The sequence below is a fragment of the Myotis lucifugus genome, unplaced genomic scaffold, assembly GCF_000147115.1.
Source record: "Myotis lucifugus unplaced genomic scaffold, Myoluc2.0 scaffold_193, whole genome shotgun sequence".
Classification (NCBI taxonomy): Eukaryota; Metazoa; Chordata; class Mammalia; order Chiroptera; family Vespertilionidae; genus Myotis; species Myotis lucifugus.
This window is the reverse complement of record NW_005871241.1, coordinates 2,454,371-2,475,034: the sequence shown is the minus strand read 5'-3', so window position 1 is coordinate 2,475,034 and position 20,664 is coordinate 2,454,371. Positions and strand designations below refer to the sequence as shown.

General features: G+C 39.3%; 1 protein-coding gene across 3 annotated transcripts in view; it reads left to right on the top strand.

Moving 5' to 3' along the window:
• Positions 1–20,645, top strand: part of CXADR (CXADR, Ig-like cell adhesion molecule) — a 32,886-nt gene extending 12,241 nt beyond the window's left edge. Inside the window, exons 4-7 of one of the 3 annotated variants that reach the window (XM_006097011.3) lie at positions 45–167; positions 1,134–1,272; positions 3,021–3,204; positions 19,986–20,645. In XM_006097011.3, coding sequence (XP_006097073.2) covers positions 45–167; positions 1,134–1,272; positions 3,021–3,204; positions 19,986–20,027 — 488 coding nt within the window. In that variant the 3' untranslated portion in view covers positions 20,028–20,645. Of the gene's footprint in view, positions 1–44; positions 168–1,133; positions 1,273–3,020; positions 7,459–19,985 lie in introns of those variants that run through there. The other 2 variants (XM_014462856.2, XM_023760798.1) reach the window with 2 other exon arrangements.
• Positions 20,646–20,664: the final 19 nt, after the last annotated feature.

The window sequence follows — 20,664 nt, the reverse complement described above, 5'->3', positions numbered from 1 at the left end:
CCTGTAAACATGGGTTTCCCTCTGCCCCATCTCTCTTTTCATAGAAATGACTTCCTCTGTTATCACTGTAAAAAATGCCACCACTGAGTACTCGGGGACGTACAAGTGCACCGTCAGCAACAGAGTGGGCTCTGACCAGTGCCAGCTGCGCCTGGATGTTGTTCCTCGTAAGTACCTTCCGCCGGGGGTGGTAATGTTTGCTCCCCTGTCTTTATACAGTCCCCCCACCCCCCCATTCAGTCAGCAAGGGTGTATTGAGGCCAAGTGGATGCAGACTGTGAGCAGAGCACTCTGTGGCTTGGTTAATAGCTTTCCTGAGTCACGGAAAGAAAAAAATTACATTTTATTAGAAAAACCTTCATGATTGTAGCAACATGAAGAACATGAGAGTTGTCAAGTCAACTCTTTACCATATTTAGCCATTGTAAGGATAAGCTATTTGGAACATCCTTATATGCCAACTCATATAGCTGGGAACATTAAACTCTTTTAATCTGGTTTGATCACATTTATGCTTAATATATATTATACAGCCCAGCTGGTATGGTTCAGTGGTTGAGCATTGACCTATGAATCAGGAGGTCACAGTTTGATTCCTTGAAATTAATACATAAAATATATTATATGGTTCAAAAGAAAGTTCTTTTAGTGGATTTTTTCCTTGGACCAAAAAAGCTAATTAGTTTCTTATACAGACAGTCTTCGGGTTACGTCGGGCTCGATGTACGTTGTTTCATGGTTACATCGCCATCTCCCATTTATTTATTAAAAAAAAAAGTTCTGTCATTTCAACGTATGTACATTTGTGCTTTATGTTTTTTATTATTTATTTACCATAGTAAAGGTCAAGAATTGTTATCTTTCTTTTAAATTTGTTTTACTGTTTCACTTCATTACTGCTGTGTATGTGCTCCATGTGAGTGACGTAGGTGCTTATGTTAGGTGGGTTCCTACTTAGGGCGAAAATTGCATTACGTCGCCCAGTAGGAATGGTTCTCCGACGTAACCCGAGGACCTACTATAGTTAATGTATACAATGAGATCAGTCTGTCAGTGTGTGTCCTTACCTTCAATATGACTAGATAGAGTGGTGTTGTTTTTACCATTATTTACTTATGAACATCTTATTCTAGCGTCAAACAGAGCTGGAACAATTGCAGGAGCTATTATAGGAACTCTGCTTGCTCTCATGCTCATCTGCGTGATCATCTTTTGCTGCCATAAAAAGCGCCGAGAAGAAAAATATGAAAAGGAAGTTCATCATGATATCAGGTAATTCAGTGACACCCGAGTTGATTGACGTGTAGTGTACTAAATTTATTATGTCTAAAGCATTACTTCTCTTAACCATCCGAAACATTTGCCCCTGTGAGAACTGGATAAAAGCTAAAGCTCTTCCCTTCAACACGTTTGAAAGCTCTCACTTTCCTTGGCAAGTGTGTAGATCCAATCAACCTCCATTAGGCTGTGCCCCCAGTCCCTTTCCAGTTCTGGGTCCTATTTTAAGAACCACTACAAAATAGCTTATCTCAAAACCATTCGCCCTCTCCAAATCAAGTACAGGTATGGCATACTCCAAAAAAAAAAAAAGAAAGAAAAAAGACCTAATTACATCAAGTGACAGAACTGTTGGTAATGTGATTTTTAACAGAATATTCTAAACCAGAAGATCTTAACTAAAAGTGTATGTTCGATTATTGAGCTTTAAAAAATAACATGTGACTGAGTAACACCCAGGAAATTGACATTTGGTAGGTATGAGGTAGGATCTGGGCACTTGCATTTTTAAAATGCACCAGATGTAACTCAGTCCTTGGTGTGAAAATTCTTCTGCCTGAATTCCTGGTTTTTTTGCAGACTGGAATCTGCTGTTTTCAGCTAAGGTCTTAGATCAGTAACTTTAGTAGCAAAAAGGATTTTTTTTCTTTTTTGGTAGAAATATATCTGTAGGTGATAGTGCTTTAGTAACTACTAGAGGCCTGGTGCACGAATTCATGCATAGGTGGGGTCCAGCTGGCTTGCTCCAATCAGGGCGATCGGGCTGGGCCAGCCAGGGGGAGGGGACACAGGCGGTTGGCCAGCCAGCCTTGCCCCCAATCAGGGTGGGGCTGGCTGGGGGGAGGAGCCATGGGTGGTTGGCCAGCCGGCCCCACCCCCTGGTCAAACTCGCAGTTGAACTGGTCGAGGGGACAGTTTGCATATTAACCTTTTATTATATAGGATAAAGTGTTACAGGACTGTAATGAGATTATCTTGATGAGTTCTACTGGAATATGAACATATTTGAGGTTTGTTCCTTGTAAGACATTATAAAATCATAAATTTTTGTAAATACTGCCTTTCAGTATATGAGAAGTTCTTTATTCTGTAAATGATAACTAAGGGACAAATACACAGTTTGTGACATTATACTTTACTAGAGGCCCGGTGCATGAATTCGTGCACAAGTGGGGTCCCTCAGCCTGGCCAGTGATCGGGGCCATCGGGGCCAATTGAGGCCGGCCAAGCGGAAGGGACCGCGGGAGGTTGGCTGGCCGCAGGAGGTTGGCTGTGGGAGCACACTGACCACCAGGGTGTATCCTATGTTGAGTGTCTGCCCCCTGATGGTCAGTGCGTCATAGTGACCAGTCAAAACGGTCACTAGGCTTTTATATATATACTAGAGACCCAGTGCATGAAATTCATGCACAGGTACGGTTCCTAGGCCTGGCCAGTGATCAGGGCCAATCAGGGCCTTCTGGCTGCCGGCTGGGGCCTTCCTTTGTTCTGCGCCACCTCCTGGTGGTCAGCTCACATCATAGCGAGCAATCAGATTCCGGTCTCCAGGTCAAACTCCCAAGGGGACACTTTTCATAATAGCCTTTTATATATATGTAGATAGATTGTGCTTGCTTTTTTGTATGTCACACACTTTTATATACTTCGTGCTTAGATAGCCCCCACCCATGATTCATAGGCTACACAATTGTAGGTTTCTAGAAACTCATTCTTTCGATTATTTTGGGATCTTTGCTTTCCAGGGAAGACGTGCCTCCCCCCAAGAGCCGGACGTCCACAGCCAGAAGCTACATCGGCAGCAATCACTCATCCCTGGGATCCATGTCTCCTTCCAACATGGAGGGCTATTCCAAGACTCAGTATAACCAAGTACCAAGTGAAGATTTTGAACGCGCTCCTCAGAGTCCGACTCTCCCGCCCGCTAAGGTAGCTGCCCCTAATCTCAGTAGGATGGGAGCGGTGCCGGTGATGATTCCAGCCCAGAGCAAGGACGGGTCTATAGTATAGGGCCTCCGAACCTCTCACTCCGTGCTCCACACCTCTCTTCTTCTTTTGAAATAGGAAAACCTATTTTGTTCTAAATTTTGCTACCAGCCTCAATAGATCAAAAAATGAACCAAAAACTGTAAGAAACGTACTTCAAAAAGTTGTGTTTGTTTTTATTGGAATAGTATAGGCATTAAAGTTACTAAAGACAAATTTGCCATCTGAAAAAGATTTCTTAAAGATTTTGTCAGTTTCTAACTACCAATGCTTAGTAATATGTAGCACTTTGGATATGAAATCATAGGAGAAGATATTGGTGAACTTACATGTACACCAAGCTGATACTTGAATCATCTTAAAAAGTAGTACTTTTTCATTCCTGCCATTATTTTTAGGATGCCTTTCTCAATTAATTTATGACCCAAAATTGGCAAAGAAGCATTCATGGCAAAAAATTCTTATAGTCCTTTATGTTTGTTCTTTGAAAACTCTAAATGTGTTTGGAATAGCTCTAGTAACATAAAAACACTCTACAGGGTTCTAGAAATTACTAGTTCTACTTTCAGGTCATGCATAAGCCTTGTCTATGGAATGATTGCTTAAGTATTTGATTGATGGACTGTTGGCAATAGGCAACAGAGGCATAGTAAGCTCTTTTATATGCTAAAGTAAAGGAGCACCTATGGATTTATTTAGCAGGTTTGCTGTCACTACATAGAGCGATGACACTAGGTATGGTAGTGAGGGTGGATTTCAGCGATGAGCAATCTGGGGTGATCTCCAGAACAGAGACCCGCCAGAGCAAGGATGGGGAATCCTGCAGTTCCCAACCACATACTGGCTCTCTGCATTAGGTGATATTTTTCTACTAAGAAAAAAATTATAACATTTATTATTGGACAGATACAGATTGAAATTCCCTAATTGTTGGTTCCAAATTTTAAGAAGTTCAGCGTTTTGTTGTTGTCGTTTTTGGATGGTGTTGCATGTTATACGTTCCAGAAACATGTAATCCTAAGTCTACCTTCCTGAATGCAGTTTCTGGAGGATGTTCCTTCATAGGCTCGGAATGACGGAGCGCATTTAAGCTAGTCGGTGTCCTTCGCAATTCTGCCTTCCAGACTTGGGAGGACGCACAGTTGCTATTCTACTGCCAACCTGTCTGTGCAGTCGCAGAAAATCCAGTTGAGTTTTGAAAAGTTTGAGTCCTAGTTTTGTGAAAGTGATTTATTCTTAAAAAAAAGAAAGAAAGGAAAGGGAGTAAAAGGAATACTCCCAACTGCCAAATGTGTTAAATACTGTTTTAGTAGAAAGTAAATTTATTGTATTTCCCTTAAGATTGCAAGGGAGTGTGGATATAGTAGAATGAGCCAGCAGTTTCTTTATAGTAAGTAAGGTCTGCAATAAATTATTTCACTAGCTCTAAAACCTGTTCCCTCCATTTCGTAGGGAGTTGGTTTCTGTTCATCTCTTTGGGTGCTGTGGTGGTTCATGCGGCATTAGAAATTAATGTTGGCATGACTTTCTGATTAGTAAGAGTATTGTGTACACTTTTTAATGGTAAATTTAAGCGGAATGTCTGTGTAATGAATTAGTGTATGGTTTCACATATTCGGAAGCCTTTTTTAAATAGGGTTTTAACCTCACACAATATTGCTTTTATACTTGTGTTAACAGTTTCGTTTGTGCCTTTTGGGTCATTTAATTTCTATTATGAATTTCTGGTGCCTATGAGCTAGCTATCACCTGAAAGGTGCTTAGAGGTGAAGGTACTGTTCCTAAAAATGCATCACTGTGACACCTTCCTATCCTCAGACTTCAATCTTGCCTCCTCTTTTCTGTTCTTTTTTGTATGCAAATTAACAGACTGTGTTATCCATAAAGACTAAAATTTCAACATCCCCAACACTCTTTGGCTGTGTTTCTGATTTTATAATAGTAACTATTTTTGAACTCCAGATGTCTGGTCTGTTTTATATGAATACAAATGTATATACAATAGTACTAAGAAATACCAGCACAAACTCTAAGAAACAACTTTTGGTCTTTATTAGTTTTCATGCACTGAAGATTATGCTATCAATCTAAGTAGAAATTACTACAAAAAATGGACACATGTAAGGCTTTCCTTGCCTAGACTTCGTAGTTGGTCTAGGACCATGGTCGGCAAACCGCGGCTCTCGAGCCACGTGTGGCTCTTCCACAAAATACCACGTGTGCGCGCGCACGTACAGTGCGATTGAAACTTCGTGGCCCATGCGCAGAAGTTGGTATTTTGTGGAAGAGCCGGTATTTTTTGGAAGAGCCACACTTAAGGGGCTAAAGAGCCACATGTGGCTCGCAAGCCACGGTTTGCCAAGCTGCAGTTTGCCGACCACTGGTCTAGGATTTAGCTACAAATAAGTCAGAATCTCTTCCAGAAGCACCTGTACCCTCAGAAACAACCTCACAAAAAATCAGTTGTGTATCCTGTACAGACCTATCGGGCGTGATGACATTTAGAGGACAGAATTCAGGTTTAGGCTACGTCTTCAGCTACTCTCATGGTAAATTTCAGTTAATCCAGAAGTCAGGTAGTTCTGCTTGACCCATTAAGGGATTCTCACTGATAATTTCATTTAAACCAGAGATCAGATATCTGTTCTGGAATTATTGGTAATCATCAAGCAATTCAACAAAACTTGCTATTCGAGCATTGCCATTGGAGCTCACCAGCATCAGCCAAGGATAGCACTGTGTCTTCGAGGCAAAAGCAATTGATTCCACTTTACACCTAAGAGACTCAATACCCTTTTGTTGAGTTACACAGGATAACTTGAGAAGCAGTGGTACCTTAGAGGACGTAGTTCTGTGCTTTAATGTGTAGTTTACGGTGTTCTTTTATTCTAACATTCCCCTGTTAGAAGGCCAAAAAAAATAAAAAAATAAAAATCTGCCCTGGAGTTGTTACAATGGAAATACAGCCAGAGTGTGTCGTAGGGGGAGGTTAATTCAAGAAACACAATTAGATTATTGGTATGAATTAATATTATGAAAACGATAATTTTCAAGATTGAGTTTCATAAATTAGGAGCAAGTAAAGGGGCAAATAAACATTTTGATTAAATATAAAAAGAACTCGTTGCATGAAGTTAGACATCAAATTCTATAATGGATGGCTTTTTAAAATAACCATTCTCTGTCTTTCTGTGTGCGTGCAGCATGTAAATCTAAAGTTATGTGAATGTTTCAAGTTTTTCCTAATCTCTTTTCACCTCCACAGTGTTTAGGGCTTTCAGACCCCTTATTCCAGTGTGAACAGAAAAGGTCCATATTATGTGCTTAATGCTTTGACGTGTCGTGTAAGGAGTAGTTTGTAGAAAACGTTGACACCATTTTAACTTCTTAGTGGCTTGTGACATTATATATTATATATATATATATGTACATACATCTTTGTAATATTCTGTGTTTAGTAGTATAAATGTTCTGGGCAAGTTTTAATATTTCAAATGCCTTTGGATAGTCTTGCAATAAAGGCAACATATTCTGCAGTTGGATTTTTTACTTGTTTGCCTATTTTGACACTAAAATATGGTCCATAACTGAGCACAGATTCTACTTATTCATGTTATGGAAACAGGGAAGAATAATAAATTTGTGAATTGCAGTTCTGCTTATCCTATGGATAGTAACACCAGCAAATATGTTATCTTATGAGTAACACCAGCAAATATGTTATCTTATGGATAGTAACACCAGCAATATTTGCTGTATCTGGCTTCTTACTGTTAATCAAGTTTTACAAAGTACCCTGTTTTGTAATTTGAGGGGAAAGTACCTGTTGGGATTGGTGTTGGTCACGAACACTAAACCCTCCAATCAAGGAAGAACTTTGCATTTTTCTACTAACGTATTTAATGACACAAGTGTCAAGAGAACCACAATTCACTGATTCACTTATTCTCATCCCTTACTGTGAACATTTGTAATAAATAAACTTGTACTACTGAGAAAAAATATTTTGACACTTCACATATGCAAGTAGAGAATTGATAGTGTCAGTTTCAAAGGTGATTTTTGTATTTAAAGTTTCTGGCTTAAATATCCAATGGTGCAGATTTTGAACTTTGTAAGAACAAATTTGGTTAAAAAAGCAAGAACTTGCTCTAGCTTTGTGACCTTGTGTACTTTTCAAATAAAATTAAGAAAGTAGTTTTCTGCCTCATGGTGTGGCTTCATTGTGCTTGGAAAAAAAATGTCTACTTATAAAGTTTCAATATGATGTTTCTCCCTGCTTTCTGAGTCAGGGCTTCTTTCCCCACACCCTTTGCATCCGTTATTAAACAGAATAAAGATCAGAACAATCACACATAATTGGAAACATGAAGCATACATGTGTTTCCCCACCCTACATCTATATGCAGAATATACCATAATATTTGGGGTTGAGACCTTCAAAGTTCTGTGATCACTCCACAGTGTTTTACAGTATAAACTCAAAGCACTTCTCAGCTGCATTAAAAATGTGCATGCATCTATGTATTAAACACATCTGGTTCTGGTTTAAAGCTATTTTCATTGACCCTAAACATTGATTTCAGAAAACAAAACAGGATGGGGGTAGTAATAGGTCTGTAAGACTTTTTGAGGAATATTGATTACCCTCTAGTTTCTCAATCTTGGCACTTTTAACACTTTGGGCTGGGTAACTCTTTGTTGTGGGGGAGCGTCCTAGGCATTGTAGGTTGTTTAGTATCATCCCTGGTCTCTACCTACTGGGTGCCAGCAGAACTCCTCTCTCCCCCAGATGTGACAACCAAAAACCGTGTCTCCCAATGTGTTTCCAAATGTCTACCACCCTCCACCCAGGTTGAGAACAACTGGTTTATACTAACATGAAGTTTCTACTCGGAGGCTTAAAGGAGAAGAGCTAGGCCTTGGAGTCGGACGTGTTTGAACACCACTCATTACCAGATGCTTTACTTGGCTTCAGTTTCCTAGTGCTTTACAATGGGGATGCAAATACCTACGTCCCAGGGGATGTTGGAGGCTCTTAAAGAACTAGAATTGATTCAATGAAAAAGGCTTTGCATTTGTCCCTGGTAGCTGGGATGCTGATCATGATACACAGAGTTTTAAGGACCCAAGATTACAATAAAATATGCTAAGTGACACTACTGAGTATAATTTTAAAAAATATATTTTTTTGTTGACTTTTTACAGAGAGGAAGGGAGAGGGATAGTTAGAAACATCACTGAGAGAGAAACATCCATCAGCTGCCTCCTGCACGCCCCCTACTGGGGATCGAGCCTGCAACCAGGGTACATGCCCTTGACCAGAATCGAACCTGGGACCTTTCAGTCCACGGCCCGGCGCTCTATCCACGGAGCCAAACTGGTCAGGGCCTACTGAGTATAATTTAATGCCTTTCATTTAGACCATATTTTAATCTTGCAGCTCTAAAGGCCAGATCCTATTTCTGGTTAATTAAATACCAAATGGCAAAACTGATGAAACAAAATTAAATATAAGTCAATTGTTATTAAATAAAAGTGGTTTAAAGTCTAAGGCATAAACAAATGTAATTTCTAAATGCAATGAAGGCAACAGTGAGAGATTAGAAAGGCAGTCCCAACTCAGCTCCATTTTTCTTGCTGGTATTTCTGAAGTATAAATCAAATGTGATATGTTATTTAAATTACTTTTCTAAATTTAATAACTTTGGGGGGGAAATTATCCTAAAGTAACTACAGAAAAAGAAAGATTCCTGGAGTTAATGAAGAACCAAGAAATACATTTCGGTCTAGTGAACCAAGAACTCTGACTAGCTCCTTGATCAGTTTGCTTCTCGTTTCACTGCTGAGCTGTGAAAATTCTAACTCGGATGGAGAATGAGAGGGTGGGAGAAGGTGCAGGAAATCACAGGAGTAAAACCTGGTGTCAGTCCCCAACAAAGTACTAGAAGCCAGCGGGATCTTGTCTTGCCCTGAGTCATTGACCCCGGGCCTAGTGGACTGGTTCTTAAAATGTAACTATGACCATATTAAAATCCAGGCCATCATCATCTCATCTAAAAGGGCCCTCGTGGTCCATTCCATTTCTCTCTGGTTTATTTTCTCCACACCTTTAGGTGCACCTCTACGCACCTGCTGGGGGCCTGGGGTTTCATACCGTGTAAATCCAAACACTTGTCCTTTGAGTCATTTTTCCTGATCCGCACCCCTGCCCCTCACTCACATGCTAATTTAGAGGGGTGTCTGGGCCCTCAGTATGGTCAGTGCGTGTCTTTTATGGCACAAAACCTTTTGTGTTCTAATTATTTAACCTGCTTACTAGATCCCCTTTGTGAGTTTAAACTTAGTTTATTCCCTAATATCCCCAGTTCCTAACTCTGGCATATTGCTCAGTACATACTGAATGAATTTTTAGGAAAGAAATGGCACTAGGGGCAAGTATGCATTCAACAAGTTCACGTCATATGTTCTGCAAGACAACTTGTCTGGTTTGTTCCCCAAAAGAAAAAGTGAGTGGGCGTGTGTGGTGAGAAAGTCTGCACATGACATGAAAAGTTAATTTGCATAAATACAGGATGGGGTGACCTGGCTCTGGAGGAGTCACCTTAAAAAACACCATCTCCTAGTTATAAAAACCTGGAGAAGTAAAAGAAATTTCTAAACCCCTCAGATGCTGAGTAGGTCTGGAGTGAAGTCAGTGACTGTTTCTCTCTTAGGTTTTAGACTTTTACAACTGGCCCTCCACTACCATACTTACACTGGTGTATACATATAGGTTGTTTTTTTTTTTTTTTAATAGGTTTTTATTGATTTTAGAGAGGAAGGAAAGGGAGAAACATCGATGAGGATTGGCTGCCTCCTGCACACTCTCTACTGGGGATTGAGCCCACAATCTGGGCATGGGCCCTGGCTGGGAATTGAACCAGTGACCTCCTGATTCATGGGTCAGTGCTCAGCCAATGAGCTACACCAGCCAGGCTACATGGTTTTTCTAACTTAACAAATCCTCTTAGATTATTCTGTATCTATGTTATCTGTTTTCTGTCATCTATACATCTATCTAACTTGTTTTCAAAACTAATATTTACATCACAGTGATACTCTGTAATTTATTTAAACAGTCTCCAATTGATGCCCATTTAAATTGATCCCATCTTTTTAGATATAATGAGTAAAATTACAAGAGGTGTGTTCCTGTATACATCATGATATATATGTGTATATGTGTGTGTGTATGTGTGTATATATATATATTAATATATTTCTATTGATTTTTTTACAGAGAGGAAGGGGGAGGGATAGAGAGTTAAAAACATCAATGAGAGAGAAACATCGATCAGCCGCCTCCTGCACACCTCCTACTGGGGATGTGCCCGCAACCAAGGTACATGCCTTTGACCGGAATCGAACCTGGGACCTTTTAGTCCGCAGGCCGACGCTCTATCCACTGAGCCAGACCGGTTAGGGCTATATCTTTACATTTCTAGAAAGGGAGGTGCTGATTGTAGAGTATTATGATAGCTTTTATTATAATAGCTTTGTACATGTTGTAGCGGCCTATGCTTGCAATGGATGAGTGCTTATCTCACCCCCAATCTTCACCAATACTCTTATTCAACTTCTTGATCTCTGGGAAGAAAATTATTTCATGGTTTAAAATTCTCTTGTTATTTGTCCAGTTGATCATCTTATGTTTAAAAACTATTTGAGAACTGTGTTCGTGTGCTTTGCCCATTTTTCTTTTATATTACTACTAGAGGCCCGGTGCACGAAATTTGTGCAAGAGTAGGCCTTCCTTCCCCCGGCTGCCGGTACCGGCTTCCCTCTGGCCACCAGGACCCGGGCTTCCGTCCAGCTGCTGGCAGGCACCCAGGACCCACTTCATCCGGAAGGTTGTCCGGAAGGACATCCAGTCTAATTAGCATATTATGCTTTTATTATTATAGATTCTGCTAATTTGGAGCTCTTAAATATAATAAAATTAGCCCTTTGTGATATAAAATAAAAGGTTTGGGGTTTTGGGGGCCAGGTTATCCTTTTTCTTTGACTCTGTGTATGGTCTTTCCCTACTGACCATGCAATCCTAATCCCTCCTAAACTGTTCCTCAAGGGGACCTGAGGGTCGCCTGTCTCTTCCCGTGCTTGTCTCCTCTCCTACGCAGATGTGATTTCTCAAAGGCAGAGGAGCATCTTTACATCTCAATGTTGGACACAATAGATTCTCAGGAATCTTGGCTGATAATTACAGCGGCTCTGGCTGTGTTCCAGTCCAGCCATCACCACATGTGTTCCCATCACAGTGTGTTTCTTAATTTATCTTTGTTTTCTTCAAGTTTCTGAAGTTCTTGCCCAAAGCAGTTTTATGGAATCAGCACAAACTAAAGTAATGAAGACATTAGTTATCTTGCACTTGAAAACAAGATGTGTCTGGGTCATGTGTTAGGTCAGCTGTCACACACTATTCCAAGTTGAATGTTGGCTGCCGGCAGTGTGCTGTTTGAATGTTGCTAAGTAGGACATTTTCCCTCTCATGAAGGCCCAGAACTGTCAACAGTGAGAACATTTCCGGGGAACAGTAGAATGACCTTGCAATTCTGAGAGGAGAGAGTATGATAACAGCACATACCAATGATTTGCAACCTGGTGGGAAATCATAGTCCTCCAACATCAACCTCCACCAGTCTTTTCATCTAGTGACAAGGAGGGGACATTTTATTTGTTCATAGAAACAACACAAAGTGAAATAATTCTGTGAAAGGAAACATCATCTCTGCCCTTCCAACTAAAAGATACTATCTGCGCCCGGCAGCATGGCTCAGTGGTTGGGTGTTGACCTATGAACCAGGAGATGACAGTTCGATTCCTGGTCGGGGCACATGCCTGGGTTGTGGGCTCAATCCCCAGTGTGGGGTGTCTAAGAGGCAGCCAGTCATCATCATTGATGTTTCTGTCTCTCCCTCTCCCTTCCTCTCTGAAATCAATAAAAATATCAATAAAATAAAAGATACTATTGCTATGTCCAGGACAAGATAAAAATGCACTCACTATACAGTAGCCCAATAGGGCTTTATGAGTATGTTTATGTGATTTAAACTTTTTGTAATATTATGGGCAAAGATTTGTGATATTTTTAAGTGAAAATGTATAACGCAGTTCAAATTTTGTAAAAAAACAAAACAAAATATCCATAGGCTATGTTATCTAGTTCAATATCATTTTATGAAAAAAATCAGGATCCAGGAAGGTTTTGATTTCCCAAGGCCCCCGTTAGGAACAGAATCCGGGTCTCCTGCTTCCTGGTCCAGTATTTTTCTATGAACCTTGAGTCCTTGGCAGTCCCCGCCTTGAGTGAACTATAATAAAGGAAAGAAGGGAAGAGTTAGAGTGTGCGGCTCTCACCTCTCACTCCCTCCCAGCAACACCAGCCTGGGAGGAGGCCAGTGAAACAGAGCAGACTGGCCTCCCCAGTGCCCTCTGCTCCTTCTGCAAAGTGCTCACCAGTGCCCAGGGCTCACGGAGCATCGATAGCTGCACTCTTCTTAGGGATGCCCGTGGTGGCCCCAGTGGGGTGTAGGATGGACAAGGGTCTGCTTTGTTTGGTGCCAAGCCTGTTTATGCTAGTCAGGTTGCTGATTGCATAATTTGAGTAAATTGTACATACCAACTGTCCTAGATATGGTAAAGACAACATATCTGAGGAAATTATTCTGCTGGCACATTGCTTTAAGAATATATTGTTTTCACTCACTGCAAAGAAAGCACAGTTTAAATCAAGATGGACATATTATGGATGTATGTTATGAGGAAAACAGACACTCCTAGCAATAGACCCATATTCTAAGAAAAATTCTTAATTCCACATCAAAAATTTGGTGACTGAAAGTATATTGGATAATGTTACACACTTAAAAATGTTTAAGGGATATATAATTTTTAATGGTTTTCCATTTAAACTTGTTTGATTGGCACTCCTAATTGTGTCAGGGAAGAGGAGTTTTACTGTAAATTTGCATACCAAATCCCTATTCAAGATCCTGTATTTGTGTGTGCGTGTGTGTGTATGCTCCTCTCCAGATTTCACAGTATCAAGCATCACAACTAGTATTTTTTAAAATATGTTTTACTGATTTCAGAGAGGAAAAGAGAGGAAGAGATAGAAACATCAATGATGAAAGAGAATCATTGATTGGCTGCCTCCTGCACATCCCACACTGGGGATCGAGTCTGCAACCCAGGCATGTGCCCTGACTGGGAATCGAACCATGACCTGGTTCATAGGTCGACACTCAACCACTGAGCCACACTGGCCAGACACAACTGGTATTTTAAAAAAATTATTTACCAAAGGATCTTACTAGCTATCAATATCAGATTTTAAGTGTGGTCAGTCTTATCATTGGGCAATATTAGGAAACATGAAATAGTGAGGTTTCACTTAGTAATAATGCAGATGACAAAAGTGAATTTTACATTTTTCATGTTAGTCCCTTTAGATAAAGTTCAAATTTTTTAAATTTACTTTCATTTTTAATCAGTAAATTTTATTTCCTTTCTCTAGAAAAAGCATTTGATGAATGATCTAAGATACAAAAACAATTTTTTCCACTGAATTTAGTGAAACAAATAGTCAATCATGCTAGCTGTTTTCTGTTGAACTTTACAGCTTTACTTATCAATTTGACTCTAAAAAATGTATCATCTATAATTTTCTGTGTATGATTTCAAATAGTTGGCAGTTCTGTTTGTCTATTTATGAACTTGAAAGGAAAATTATCCTTCTCCCACCCCACACTCAACAAAGGTAGTTATATTTAGATATATGATTGAAGACATTTCCAAAAGAGATCTGTAGCTTAATATCTAATGATAAAGATGGGTTAAATCAAGGCACGTATGAATACTATGAAACTATTAAAACCGTGTTTAAAACAAATCAGTGACATAATAAAATGTTCCACATTTTCCAATTACATAACCATAAAATGAATATATTTCATGTCATAACACAGAATGGGAGAATATAAATTAAAAGCTCCCTCTTTAAAACATTCCCCATTCACTAAAATATTAGCAGTGGTTATCTTTGCTAGAGGGGTTACAGGCAATTTTAATGATCTTTCCTCCGCTTTTAGCTATTTGTTTCCTAAATTGGCATTAGTTTTAATAACAAAAATAATTCTAATAAATATCTTGTTGTGTATAATAATTATGGCATAGTTAGTTAAAGTTCTTCATTACCTATGGTAATTTCTGCATGTAGATCCATAGAAAAAGCAGTGATTTAAACTAACCGTTAATGCTTTTCATGGAGAAGGGAAATTACTTTCAAATACAACTTGCAGCTGGAAGTTGGAAGATTATCTGATGCCCTCTTGTGGCCAATAATATTTTCAAAGGTGATTTGTTTCTTTTCATTGAAATCCTGTCTAAACCAAGAAAAGAACAAAATATCTATTCTACTGCTTTCCAAATAATGCTCACGCACTATTACTAACACTTTAAGAGTAAGCACTATTAAGGGGTTGTCTATCTCTCTTGCTTCTAAAAGCATGCTTCTTGGGTTTGAAGATTTTTAGATCACCTGGGGCAACTTGGATACTCTGAGACCCAGTTTCAATGGTAGCCCTGTTCAGTTCTACTATTATGCTCATTTTTTGCATCTATTTTCACTGCTCACACAATATGGTGGACAGTTTTGCGCATCATATGTCAGATTATTCTTGTATTGGCCTTACTCTTACGTAGTATGAATTATGTTTACTATGGCAAATAATGCATCAATTGCACACTGATTTATAAATTTGCAAAAGTATTTCCAATTATCTTCTAGATATATAGAATTTGAATTTTTTGACATTATAAAATTGCCTTCCACAATGAATGCAAACCACAATCTTTTCAATGTTTGTCACTTTGTTAGGTGATAAATGATTATTTCATGGTGTTAGCTTGTGTTTCCTTTAGTCAGTGTGCCATTAGCACATCTTCTGTTTTTAGCCATTTGTATTTCTTTATATTTGGCTCTGCTAAATAATTTAATTATATGTAGGAGTTTTTTTTGTAGAAAGAATGTTAGTTCATTTTCTTTTAAACATTTTGTGGAAATTTTTCCCCTCTTTGGAGTTTGTCTTTTAATACGCAGCTTATCTTTTTCTTCAATTCGAAATCACCAAATCTTTCTGTCCAGTGGGGAAGAAAGGCTTACGCTAAGGCTTGTAAATATCTCATTTATTTCCTCAGTACTTTTATAGTTTTATAATTTAGATTTTATCTTTATCCAGAATTTTTATGGTTTGAAGTAGGAATTTAACTTTAAAAATTGCATAGCCAAATAGTTCACTATTAATATTTTATTAGTAACTCATTTCCAACTTGTAAAGCCACATTCACCATACATTAAACTTCTGTATAGTCATTCACTGCCTAACATTTCCATCAATGACAGACCACATATACGACAGTGGGATATCACATAGCCTAGCTGCTTATTAGGTTATACAGTGTAGGTTTGTATAAGTACCCCCTATAATGTTCTCAGGACCAAACCACCTAATGATACATTAAGTGGCACGTGACTCTATGTTTCTGGTTCTGTACTTGTAATTCTATCATAGTGTATTAGTTCACTCCTATATTATACTTTAGAGCAGTGATGGCGAACCTTTTGAGCTCGGCGTGTCAGCATTTTGAAAAACCCTAACTTAACTCTGGTGCCGTGTCTCATATAGAAATTTTTTTATATTTGCAACCATAGTAAAACAAAGACTTATATTTTTGATATTTATTTTATATATTTAAATGCCACTTAACAAAGAAAAATCAACCAAAAAAATGAGTTCGCGTGTCACCTCTGACATGTGTGTCATAGGTTCGCCACCACTGCTTTAGAGTATATTGATAAGTTATATAAAAGGAAGAACACTCCCCATTCATTGTTCTTTTAAAAATATTCTTGGTTATTCTTGAGAATTATTCTTACATGTAAACTTAAATCAAGTTTTTGAGTTCCATTAAAATTTCATTGAGATCTTAATTATGATTTATATTGATTTTACATATTAATTTGGAAAGGAATGCTTTTATAATATTGAGGCAATTTAGAAATATGGTATTTCTTCTATTCAGTTCTTTTTGTCTTTTGGCAATTTTTTATAAATTTTTCTCCTCTATAGGACTCACACTTTTCTGTTGTTGTTAAAGCTTAACTTTAGGTATTCAATACTCTTTCTTAATAGGATTTTTTTCCCCACAAAGTACTATTTAAATTTTTTATCACAAAATTATGTGATATATAATTGGGAACACTACCACTATTACAAGCATTTATTATTTTGGAATATTTCCTTCTAGACACAGTATGATCAGCAACAAAATTTTGTAACCACATTACAGTCATTTAATTCAGAAATGTAATAGATATCCTCTACATGGAATTTGATTATCAGTGATGTATAGTATTTTTATTCAATAAAAATAAGTCCTCTGAACTTGTCTTAAGTGCTTTAAAAAGTGTTTGTGTTTTCACCCCTCCAGTTACAAAGTAATAATGCTCAGTATAAAAATCCAGACTGAAATGCATAATGTAGAAAAATTAAGTTCTCTGTATCTGCCCCCTTTCCACTGCCTCTGAGAATACTATTAACAATTTGGTATTTTTTTTCCAGACAATATTGATACCATTGGCAATATTTCCCCGACTTGTAGCATTTTATTCCATGTCACTACAAATCCATCTTTTGTGGCTACATGGTATTTTCTAGTGTTGTTTTTTTTTAACTAGATGTTTTTTATTTTTTTTAAATATATTTTATTGATTTTTTACAGAGAGGAAGGGAGAGGGATAAAGAGTTAGAAACATCGATGAGAGAGAAACATCGATCAGCTGCCTCCTGCACACCCCCCACCGGGGATGTGCCCGCAACCAAGGTACATGCCCTTGACCGGAATCGAACCTGGGACCCTTCAGTCTGCAGGCCGACGCTCTATCCACTGAACCAAACCGGCCAGGGCTAGATGTTTGTTTTTTAAATATATTTTTATTGATTTCAGAGAGGAGAGGGATAGAAATATCAATGATGAGAAATAATCATCGATCAGCTGCCTCCTGCACACCCCCCACAGGGGATTGAGCCTACAACCTGGGCATGTGCTTTGACCAAGAATTGAACCTTGATCTCCTGGTTCATAGGTTAACATTCAACCACTGAGCCACACCAGCCAGGCAGCTTTCTGTTGCTTTAAATCAGTGGTTCCCAACATGGGGTACACACCCCACAGGAGGGCAATTCGATTTTTAATGGGGGGCAATTTGAGAGTTATTAACAGTGAATTTTTTGCATTTATGATTCTAGGGGCCGCATATCTATAATAATAAAAGTGTAATATGCTAATTAGACTGGACAGCCAAATAACCTTCCAGATGTCATTCCGGACGTCCTTCCAGACGAAGCCACCACGCGGGGGCCGAGGCAGAGGCAATTAAGGGTGATCAGGCAGGCAGGCAAGCGGTTAGGGGCAATCAGGCAGGCAGGAGAGGGGTTTGGGGCAATCAGGCAGGCAGGCGAGTGGTTAGAGGCGATCAGGCAGGCAGGTGAGCGGTTAGGAGCCAACGGTCCCAGATTGCGAGAGGGATTGTCTGACTGCCAGTTTAGGCCCGATCCCCCAGGGATCAGCAACAAAATTTTGTAACCACACTGTAATCATTTAATTCAGAAGTGTATCAGGGATCAGGCCTAAACCAGCAGTCATACATCCCCCAAGGGGTCCCAGATTGCGAGAGGGTGCAGGCCAGATGAGGAACACCCCGCCACCACCACCGCCACGCACAAATTTCATGCACCAGGCCTCTAGTACAGTATATAAATATATATTGTGACATATTTATGTATTTCTGTTCTCTATTATGTTCTGAAGCTTTATTTGCTATTTTTTGCTATCACTTCTTATTTTTTTAATAACTTCTTAGTGATTTCTTCTTCAGTACTTCAACTGGCCTTTCGTTCTTTTATTTTTCTCTTTCATGGATGCCATGTTCTGTGGAAGCTTGTTTAGACCATTAATGGCCTTTTAGGCTTCCTCCACGTGAATAGTTCACTTTTTGAATAAGAATTATATGGGGAGGGGGGACATCAGGATTTTAGAGATGCTTAGGTGGGGCATGGCCAAAAAAGGGTTGGGAACCACTGCTTTAAATGTATTTTAGAACAAGGTGGAAGGTGGATATCAAGTCAGAAATCTTCTACAGGTAGTTCATCTAATATACAAATTCAAAATTAGCATTTTCCCCAAGGCACTCTGCCATTTAGTTATCAGGAGGAATGAATAAGAGATTTAGGTGATTTTATAGTAACCTAATGTGGAAAGAAAGGTCCAATTACCAGGGGGATGCCAAAAATACTTCCTTGTCAGTATGGCTAGTATACTAGTACTTCTGATTTTCCCAACAAGCTTATAACTACAACTAGAGGCCCGGTGCATGAAATTCATGCACGGATGGGGTCCCTAGGCCTGGCCTGCGATCAGGGTTGATCGGGGCCAGGTCGATCAGGGCCAGGTCAGAGAGGAGGCAATGGTTGCCGGGCCAGGTGCAGAAGGAACAGACACTGGACACTGACGCCATCATCGGCACTCTGCCACTGTGCAGTTCCACACCTACCCCCTCCCCTCCTTCTCTTGCCACCACACTGCCCCTGGGCGGGTGGGTGGCGGGCCGATCGGGGCCTGCCGGCCAGGGTGAGGGATGGGGCACAGGAGTTTGGCTGCTGGCCCAGAGGAGGAAGCTGGCCCTCGGCCCCCTGGGAATTGGGCTACATCCGCCGCCACCCACCCTGGTTCCCCATCCCAGCCCAGGGCCCGACCCCAATCAGGCGATCAAGGCCTGCTGGCCAGGTGGGGAGCCGGGGAGGTTGGCTGGGGAAGTGCACTGACCACCAGGGAACAGCTCCTGCATTGAGCATCTGCCCCCTGGTGTTCAGTGTGCATCATAGCAACTGGTCATTCCGGTCACATAGGCTTTTATATAGATGTGAGCAAACTAACAGAACAAATGCTAACTCCCTGATAAAAATACCTGAAACCTACCTGTCACCTTTACAATTGACCACAAATTTTCCTTTGTCACACAAAATAGCAAGTTTTTAAAAATTTTAGACTAAAATAAAACTAATCTCCCTTGTGATGCCAGTTACCCCTAGAAAAATAAACTGAAGTTTGAATAGGTATTCATTATATACAGGGGCAGGCAAAAGTAGGTTTACAGTTGTACAATAATACAAGAATAAATTTTTTGTGTACAATTGTAAACCTATTTTTGCCAATCCGTTTTTCAGAGGAAAAAGTAGAAAGTTTGGAAGTATGTTAAAAGTTGTATATGGTTTATCAAAGAATACAATAACATTAAACTAGAAAAATATCTAAGGTTTAAAAATGTTTTATGTTGAGATCGCAAACCCTTCAATTTCCATACTTTCAAATCTGAGTTATGATTATGACTTAATGTTTGTGCACTTCTCTGGTATTCTATGTCAACAGAATTTATCACAAAAAATGACAACAGGAATATTTAGAATAGCCAAGGCTATCCAATGATTTATTAGCAAGTTATGACTTTTTCTGATGTTAAATAAAGATGTGGAAAATGGGAAAAAGTATTGATCTTAATTCTTTAAAATGTATTCTGGGGGAGAAAAAGCCAAATTCTTATTTCTCCTTTTCTCTTTTTGTAGTTCAAGTACACTTACAAGACTGATGGCATTACAGTGGTGTAAATATGAAGGACTGCTGAAGAATCTGAAGTACTGTTCGATTTGACTTTATTTCAGACCTCTAGTAAAGACTTTAACATGTTGCAAAATGGGCACAGAAATTGAGTGGCTGAAAGGACATTTCTGCTTTATGCACTGGCATTACGAACATAAGTCAAATGTCCTATCAAAATTAGTACAGGCCAGCCCTGACCAATGTCACTCAGTTGGAGCATTGTCCCGTGCACCAAAATGTGGTGGGTTCTATTCCCGGTCAGGTTGCATACGCAGGTTGCAGGTTCAATCCTGGTACAGGAGGCAACTGATGAATATTCCTTTCCCCACCCTCATCCCCCCTCCCCTCCAAAAAGGGGAAAAAAGCCCCAAAACATTAGTATAGGCCAAATCCTTGGGTAAGAAAGTCCTATGTATAGTGACTTCAATAATTTGAAAGATGTTTTATTATGTTTATATTTTCAATGAGCTACTACTAACAAATTTTATTCTTTTATATGCATATTTTGACACTGTAGACTTTGGGAAAAGTATGGTTTTTAAAAGTTGATTTTTAAAGGAAAATTAAAAATTATAGTTTTTTCTTTGCTAAATATTTAATTAAACAGTGAAGTGAAACATGCCCTTTACTCTTTCTCCCTTGTTT